Source organism: Aplysia californica, unplaced genomic scaffold (genome assembly GCF_000002075.1).
Source record: "Aplysia californica isolate F4 #8 unplaced genomic scaffold, AplCal3.0 scaffold00073, whole genome shotgun sequence".
Classification (NCBI taxonomy): Eukaryota; Metazoa; Mollusca; class Gastropoda; order Aplysiida; family Aplysiidae; genus Aplysia; species Aplysia californica.
In genome coordinates, this window is record NW_004797343.1 from 201,115 (window position 1) to 210,813 (window position 9,699).

The 9,699-nt window shown below is 38.1% G+C and overlaps 1 protein-coding gene across 4 annotated transcripts in view; it reads left to right on the top strand.

The window, feature by feature from the left end:
* LOC101856165 (transmembrane protein 201) overlaps positions 1–1,671 on the top strand; it is a 47,869-nt gene extending 46,198 nt beyond the window's left edge. For all 4 annotated transcript variants that reach the window (XM_005093953.3, XM_005093955.3, XM_005093954.3 and 1 more), the window contains one exon: positions 965–1,671. In XM_005093953.3, the coding sequence (XP_005094010.1) occupies positions 965–999 (35 nt within the window). In that variant the 3' untranslated portion in view covers positions 1,000–1,671. The remainder of the gene's footprint in view (positions 1–964) is intronic.
* Positions 1,672–9,699: the final 8,028 nt, after the last annotated feature.

Genomic DNA, 9,699 nt, shown 5'->3' on the forward strand with positions numbered 1-9,699 from the left:
GACAATGCGTTGCCATCTTACACAAGTTCGACTATATGACTTTAAAAAAGTATTCCCTGATCACGGTTACGTCTACAAAGGCATTGAATGACTGGTGGAATAAAACAGAAAGACCAACTCACTTTTTTACTGATGTGCACTAATATGTGGTGAACAGATAAGAAGAGACTGTCAGTGATAGTCATAGGGAAAAGCGCTCACAGTCAGCTCCAGTTTTCCAGGCGATTACTACTGAATACCTGTCATCTATTGCAAGTCAGTAAATGCATGGATTACATCAGACATTCCGAGAGATTTTTCTCTAGCGATTCATTGAAAAAGCATATTATAAGTTCTTCAAGCGCAGATCACTTGAATAATCTTTAATCCTATTGACCTATCTAGTGTTCTACAGCATTCATGTGTGTTGTGCATCATAATAGGCCTAACATTACAGTCACCCAAACTCTAAATATCAGGGAGAAACTTTCTCCCAAAGACACATTTCAAGTGACTAATCAAAAAAACTTTCAGTTTCACCCACTTTTAACACTTCATAAACATATGCGCAAATGATCATTATGAAATTGACTACTACTGTATGCTTCCCATGAAGTTTAAATTGTTTCAGAATGCTATCCGGTCTGCTGGGGTAATAATTTGGATTGTAAAGCGCGTAGAGCTTGCTATTAAGTGCAAATTTGGGCAATAAAAATGCCATCTATTACTATTATTTCTCCTTTGGTTTAATCTGTTCAATTAAATCTCGGTCACTGCATGTACATGATGTATCTAAACAAAACTACCGTATTGTTTTATCGTGATATATTAATGTGAAGTACTTCTTTTCCAATCAGATTATTAGTTGCAAGTGTCTGTCAGTCTTTTTATGGACTAACTGGCTGCAATATATTAAAAGAAAGTAGATTAGAATTTTGTGCCAGTGCCAAGGTTGTCTTATGAGTTTCTTTTCGTGTCATTTCAGATTCATCAACCACAGTTGGAAATGAATTCCTCTAATGTGTCTTGGGACATGGGTCAATGGACTGTTGAGAGATTTTTTTTCCTCTTGTTATTAAGTCTTTTAAGCTCTGCTTACAGTTGAAGTGAACGTAGGTTCAAATGCTGCTCTTGTCTTTCATTGGAACTTAAGTTTATTAGAAAATTATAAACTCATTGTTCTAAACCATTTAGCACTTACAGGGGCATTGTGCAGAGTCAGTTAAATCACGCTTAAAGCAGCATTGCGCAGTGTTTCAATTGCCAAATGCATGCCCGACATTACTGTGGTGTGCATTCCTATGAGGTCTTCACATATCTTAAAATGACTGAAAATGAGGCTATAAAGTGGAAGTAGAGTTGTTTTTCTTTCTTCAAGTTTTTGAATTATCAAAATTGACCGAGATATAATATAGTGATTGTGTGAATTTTTAAGTAAATGGAGGGTGCAATGGAGTTGGACAAATCCAAGGAAACTTTGAAATATACTAAAATTCAGTTCGTGAAGTGATCTGGACCAAAGTCACATTGAAAGTACATTTTTCGGTCTACTGTGATATTGTATTTATTCAAGTCACCAGGGAAGTTGGTCCTTTTTGGATTTGATGAAATAGATGGCATTTACCTGTCATGTTTTCATGAAAACCCAATTGTCGCAACTGTTATGAGAGAAATAAAGAACTTACCCATATTGTACCCTGCAGAAACTGGCTTGTTGGAAGCAATATTCTTTTTCTAATACATAGACCTAGTACTAGTTGCTTTTTTCTAGATCATTTTGTGCACATTTGTTTTAACTAATTTTTTAAAAACATATGTAGCCTATGATATTTTTAGATTTAGAAGCCTATCTTTTGTTCTCGGATTTCTGATCATGTATCAGGACAACTCCTCAGGAGCTAAATGGTTTAAAACATGTGAATGATTTTTTAACATTGGAATATATTTGTGTTAATCAGATATCTTCTGCTTTTATTAGAAACAGGTGAGAGAGGTGTGTTTTACTGTGATGTGAAATCTTTTTCTCATTAGTGTGTCTATGAGTGAGTATTAAGCTGAAACTGCAAGGGAGTTTATGTGTGATAATTTAGAGAGTGGAGAGAGAGGTGTTCTTTTTGTGTCAGAAACAACAGCATGATATTCCAATTGATACAAATCTGTTGTGTTTTCAATCTAGTAGTCAGTAAAACTTGCGCTTGGTGCCATGCTGTTGTAAGTTGTGGACATTTTGTACTGTTGTGACATTTCTTCTATCTCCCCAGGAGAGGAGAGGACTTAGCCTTCATGATGATATGGCTGGCTTGTTTCCTGCTCTTATCATTGCTGCAGTTCCTTGGTAGTGGTAGTTTATATTTTGTTGATCTCTATGCCGTAGAAAGTGGTAGATGGATTGGGGTGTTAGGAAAAAGTTGGCTCGTTTACGAGGCTGATTCAATGCAGTTGAAACAATGGTGGTCGACTGTTCATGATGAATTTGCGGAGTGTTCTGATTTAATGCGGTTAAGGTTTGTATAGAGGTAGAAGGACCACTAAACATGAACTTACTAAATGGCATGGACAAGCCAAATTAACTTCTGTAATCTCCCAGTCTGAACTAAAACTTTTTTAAAGTCTTATGTTTTCTCCGAAACATGACAAATAATTTCCTAGAAAGTGGCACAAGCGAGAAACATGTCTGGTCATAGATGTTGACTTTTTTTGTGAGGCATCTTGGTTGAATCAGGCGCTGGTCAAAATAATGAAATTGAAGAAACTGGCGCTTTTCTACCAGTTTGGGAATTTTTATTGAATTTTCGTCTACACCTTTCGTGTCTATATAAAAAATTTCACAGAAAACTGTTGATTAAAAGCACAAAATGCGTAATTTTATTGAAAGCTGTTGAAATTGTCAAACTTTGGCGGCCATTTTCTCACTGTTTTTACCACTGAAACCGGGCGACCCCTCCTTCTTCTATTCAAGATAGATGGGTATTTCTTTCATCAAAAGCAACACAAATAAACAAACTTTAAGATGATACCAATAACTCCACGTGCCCAAAAATTGACGAGCGCCTGATTCCACCGCGTCGTGTCACATTTGTACTGTGGAACTCGGATTCAACGAGGTCGCCGGGCCTGACCTAAAATCTCGTTGAATCCGAGTGTTCGTTATAACAAACATGAGGTTTTGATAATTACAGGCACTGAGCAAGTAATGTATAAAGAGAACCAACAAGTGGTGCCTGAAATGCCTGCATATTATGAGCTAAGCAAAAAAGACCGGCTAGTTCAAAAGCTCGCCTGTGTCATCTCGATTGTTTGCCAAAAAGTTGTGTTGCTGTGTAGAGCCTAGCCTAGCTTACGGCAACTTTTCATTCCAAAGACCAGCGCTCAATTCATTACGCAGATCTATGTCAAGACTAGCTTATTGTAATAATGATCAGTTGCCAGGGGGAAAAAAAGACTGTGATGCGTTTATATCTGCGACGTTTCACCCCGGGCCGCTGGTCCCCCGACACACGCACACACAGCCACACCTGTGCTAGCCGCCCATCTGACCTGGACACACACTAGGCCTAGAGTATGCCTAGACATGTGCGCGTGCCAACAACGCATGTCTTGGTATGAAAGAAGGCCGCTGATTCGTCGCATTCGATTAATCGGCTATGTGAATAATGGTTCATGATGCAGGTGCAATGGATGGTTTCCGGGAATAGATAAAGTTGGTGGTGGGAGAAAAATGAGTGAAGCCGCGTCTACGGGAGCTGTTCACCAACTGTAAGCAACCTCGTTGAATCCGAACTTGCTGATTTAAGTACTCGTTGAATCCAGGTTATTTTTTATTAATTTTAAAGAAGAAAATAACGGGGAATCCATCTCCTCTCTTTGAATCCTAGTTCTACTGTACCTGCAAAGAGTCCCCAAATACTTACAACTTTAGCTTTTCTTGTGGTCATGAATTTAAATTTATCTTGATGAATATAGAGCTCAACATTTGAAGGTAGTCCTTTTCCAGAAAGTCTGTGAGAGTCAGAGTAAATCTCCAGTATACCTAAGTCATGCACTCATACCGATGATGTTATGCTTTACTATGTAACTACAAGAGATACGTCAACTCTTTTTTTCTTTTTTTTTTTGAGGGGGGACGGGTTCTAGAAACATTCCTATGCTATTCTGCAGGTCCTCAAAAAAGATCTTTTCTCAGGGCAAGGATAGTCCTTCGTTAGTATATTTTATATTACTTCTTTAGCTTGAAAGTTTTTCAAGAAACCAGTTACATAGTTAGAACGTAACTTAATATATTTTTCTGTGAGTCTTTAATCTGGAAGCCTTCTTTAGTCTTGATTTCTGAGTCTGTTCAGATTTTTCATGTATATGAGCCTTTGCCGATAGGTGGGGATTTCTTCATTTACCTTACAAAATCCTTTTCAAGTCCAATAAAGATGGTGCTAATGCTATAGCTTTGAAAATTGTATATGTTTTGCTATGGGAGCATAGAAATAGCTGTCGGGCCATCAGAAGAAATCTAACAAATATTTTTAGTCTTGAAATCGATGCAAAACGTGACGCGTCGAGTTCGTACTTTTCTGTTGTCAAGTTCAACAATGAAATAATTGCTGAGAAACTTGTCCTTCTACTCTTTTAATACTATTACTACATAATTTGTGGTTCTATATCAGGAATAATGATATCTGTAGCTGTTTTTTCTTTGTGAGCCTTCTAGATTTTCATTTTCGAGCATAACTCGTGTAGTCATTTCACAAGTCAACTTCGATTCCGCGTGACTTCGTTTCTATCGGCCATTTTGGGGCCCAGGAACGAGCATAATATCGTTCAATGTTTACTCTCTGCCCTGACTGATTCCAATGCTGTATTCGTACATAATTTTGCAGAAAGCAGAAATTCCGCCGCGCTTCATGCTCTGTCATCATTTGTTATGTTCAAAAGAACCGATCATAAAGCGAAAAATAATAGGGTCGGAGGATCGTGCATTGTTCCTGTCGATCCATTCAAAGCATATTGTTGTGCAATGTAAGACGGGGAGAAGAATAACGATGGATGAGACGAATCCATTTAAGTTTTCTTATGTCGTCATTAAATCTTAACATGTTATGTTCAAGAATTTAAACCAAGTAATGATTAACATCGCACTGCATTCCAGTGATCAAGTAGTGGTAGATCTAGATGTAGCTACCTATGCTTGTCTAGATGTCAATGGGAGGGGAAAATTTGATGTAAATTAATAAAATGATATGTTCCAAAATTATGACAAACATTTATTCACTGTATCGTGTATGTGTCATCGTGGTTATGTTCAAAGGATATTTGGTGTTTTGCATAGAGTCATAGTAAAATGTGAATTAGGTGGCATTTTTTTCACCATTAGTATGCATTATGAGTCAACCTGAATCTCCTGAATCTAGCATCTGCGTTTGTTGCCATTTTTTTTCCAAAAGTTGCCACTAAAATGGCAAAAGTTGCCAAAAAGGTTGCCATTAATTTTCAAGCTTTCAACTCTGTGACGACGTATACAGCAATATATTGAAATAGATAACTTCATCTAAAACACCAGAATTTCTTGTGATCTGTTTTAAGCATCCAGAATATCTTTTGCAGCCACACAGAGTGTTTAGTTTTAGTAGAGGTTTTACAGCGCTCGCAACTGAAGGTCATATGAACGAGCGCCAGAAGATAAGAGGTGTTACAAGAGAGTAACAAACATAAAAAAGGGAGATTAGGACGATAGATGTTTCATAGGAAAGAAGAAGCAAACCATACCAGAGCACCCGCCAACCACCCACACAGAGTGTAAAAACGTGAAAAATAAAGGTTTCACAACAGAATGAAATCAAAATTAGAACTGCAAATAAACAACCACAAAAATTAACAAATAGACTGGCCGTTTTAACCCTAAACGCGTGTAATTCAAGAAAAGGTACAGGATCTAACATGTAGATTATGGAAGCACACACAAGGGGCCTGAGTGCTAGTGTCAGTATTCATTTTTGGTGGAGACACGCTGTAACATAACTATAACACATTTTTTAAAAAGGTAGGAAGAACATTACGCTATATAAACACACACACAAAATGGAAACACAACACATCAGAACAGTGATGAGAACAAAAAATTAACACACCAACAAAATAAAACACAACAAAGAGGAAAACATGAAAGAGAAACAGCTAAATAGTATGTTACACATCAACGTAATGTTAACAAGTGAGAAAGAGACGAAGTGAAGTGAAAGTGAAAATAAACTTTCTTTCTAAAAGTAAAGAGGTTTGCTTTCTTTTCTTTTTTTCACGAATATTTTTCCCAGTTTTTGTTTTTGATGTTGTTTTTAAATTATTTTTTCTTAATATTTGATAAAAGTCAGACGAGCACAAGACGACAGTAAACATTCAGCCATATTGATTTAATAGGGAAGGGAAGTGTTTATTTTCGTATCGAACATCTTCACTATATTCGAGTATAAGTATCGAATATCTTGACATCCCCTTTACTTTATAGAAAAATTCAAAATGGACATTTCCAATACAGTGGAGTCCACTTATAACGAGTCCGGAAAAAACGAGAAGTCTGTTATAAAGACACTATTCTAAAACCCCGTGTTTTTTTTTCTCTTCTTTACCTTAGTAAATAAAATACTGCTATAGCGCTATCAGACAAACATGCGAGTCGGCTATAGCGGAATATTGCTGCTGCTGTGCACAGTGCATAGGCCAATTATACATAATTTTAAAAACCTCGCCAGTTGAGAAACTTGTTGGTGATCTAGCGAAACAAAGAAAGGAGAGCCAATGTGTGTCAACAATGAAGGCTAGAGCGACTGAGTAGGGGGGTTGTGGTATGCGCAGACAAGCAGAACGCATCGCGTGATAAGCCAGTGTAAGCCTAGTTTAGATTATCAAGGCCTACCATGCCTCTCACTTCTCCGATGCGGGGATGTAGAGGTCACAGCAATGTGATGGGTGGAGCGAATGAGTGACGTGCGCAAGCTGATGGGATGCACCACAGGGTGTGGTGGGGTGGGGGAAAACACAACGGGCGAGTTAGCCCAGAGCCCTTTCTTTCTGATCGCCAACGCCGAGCTGTCAACATCGCTAGATCTAGCGCTAGAGAAAGAAACCTGATTCGATTTTTGATCAAGTAAGACCCAAAGGTCATTTTGAAACCCGACGAATTCGAGCTGTGTGTGTGTGTGTTTATTCCTCCTGACTGCCCATGCATTTGTCTGTTATTGTTTTTTATGTATTGCCTTGCATCATTGTATTTGTCCGTTTTTTAGATGTATAATACTACCTTTATAGTTTGTGGAAAATGTTGAAACTGCCGATGTATTTTTTCAGTCATATTTTCAGCTCTTTTGTTGAGCTAAATTTTGTTTTATTGTGTTTTCAAATAAACAACTGCCTTTTTAAAAAGTATTTTGCAGATTGTTCAATTAATTTTCTCATGGCAACAAAAATTGAAAACTCTTGCTCTTTTAGGGTGCGATTGGTTCAAAACTGGGTAGGTCCATACTTAATTGCTGTCTCTGTCTGTCTCTAAATTTATCAAAACAAAAGCTCTGTTGTAGGTGGGTTATTGTTTGCTGTTTCGCAGGGGTAATAAAAGGGAGTGTCTATACACACTATGTTTAGTGTTTCTGTCCAAATATTGCTATACGCACTACATGTATATTATATATAGTAGCTCTAGTGTTTCTGTCCAAATATTGCTATACTATAGTGCACTTTAATATAGTGTTTCTCTGACTGAAGTGTCTTTAAGCCATTCCCAAAGGGGGGACATTTCTCGTTCTAATGCACAGTAGAATTGTAAATGGGCTGATCCAACAATGTTCTGTTCATAACTGTGCCTGAACTGCCACAGGGAACTGCTGCTTTTTCTTTCCTAATCTTTACTATCGTCATTTTCCTCTACTTCTTATGTTGATAAGTGCGTTAAACCTGTACCATTTCACAATTTTCACTTGCGCAGTCAGTGTACTGTTACATGGGGTTTGATCTTTGATTTCCTTAAATTGCGTTTGTACATCAATAGAGTGGTAGAACCAAAATATGAGCACTTATTTAAATTAGTTGGGCAAAAGCCGAGATAGGCGTGGAAGTGCACTTGGATGTACAAATGGGAAGCCTTGTTACTGTGAGAGCGCTGTGTAAAACGAACATGGTATAGAATCTAGGCCTACATGTACTTTTCAGTCAGAAACGAAAAGAATGACAGAATTTAATTTTTAACATGTGTGGGTATTGCTATTTTTGGTCGTCTATTTTTATAGAATCAAGAATTCTCGTAGAATCTATGTTTTTCTCTGCTCTAAACTTATCAAGAACACGTGTAATATATAGAAGGCAGACGTATTGCTCACTGCCTTTTTTTGTGAACTTACAACATGGGTATTTTGGTCTGTCTTGGCTGTCTCTGAGCTGTGTGTGTGTGATGATAACCAAACAACGCTTGAAGCTAACTTTCCCCCCTTTATCAGTAAGCTATCCTTTACCTCTCCTAGATTTGAAAAAAAATCATACTGTCACGAGATGCGCCCTCCTCTGTGTGTGTGTTTGTTTTATTTATTTATTTGGGGGGGGGGGGCAGTAAGTGTTTTACAGCGGTCACATGAGCGTGCGGGACATCATTATTCAGTTGGTAGGAAATTTTGAATGTTGCCCAGGTGGCGGCCGAAACCTACTCTTATCGATTTTGGACTACCAAGGGATCTTTAAGATAAGGTGCGCAACTTGCACACAGGACCTCCGGATTTTTAGCCCTTGTCCGAGAAGGCTAGGTGTAGATCTTTCCTACTAGAAGATAAGGGGTGTGGCTGAAAAGACAGCAGTAAGAAGGAACCAAGGAGTAGCAGTAGAAAGGCTGCAGAAAGAGTCAGGAGCCAAGAGGAGGGGGTGGGGGCAGAAAGTGGAGACGAAGGCAGACGAGAGAACATTGTTAGAGAGCAGGAAAAGACGTGAAAGGGAAATATTTTAGAGAAAAAAAAATTTCGTCGCTATCCGGATTCGAACCCAGGACCTATTGAACTGTCCCCGCGGTTTTATGCCCAAAAAATCTGAAATTATGCCAACTGGGCCCTAAAAATATGAAATTATGCGATTCTGTTAACTTTAACAAAGAATGATAAAGGAAAATAATCAGAAATTATGCCCAAAAATTATCAAATTTTGCTAAATTATGCGGGGTGCATAAAACCTCTGGGGCATATTGAATGAAAGGCACAGAATTCTACAAGTGTAGAATTCTGTGATGAAAGGCGAACACTTTCACCTCTAGGCCACGAGAGCTCCCCTCCTTCTCTGTGTAATCATTTATTTGTTTCACGGAATGCTGCTTTGTACACATGGCAATGGCATTCATGCCAGTACAGTATACAGTCTTCACAAAAAGTTAAAGATCATTTTCAAAAGTGGACGCAAAATAAAAACCAGCAAGCCAAATTATTCCTTCTTTGACATACATTTAATTCATCAATCCAAGTGCAACAAAGAAATTTCATCACAATCGAAACCGAAATGCGTAATTCCCAGCGCTCAAAAGGGACCCACCCTCAAAATCGAAAATCACCATACGTAATCGCCTTCATGACGTCAATCTTCGAGCGCGTCGTCCAGTCTGAAAACCTAAACTGTAAATGTAATATCACGGGTCTGTATACTGTATAATTAATAATGTGTGTGTCTGTGTGCCTCTCTCTCTTTCTCTCTCTCTCTCTCTCTCTCTCT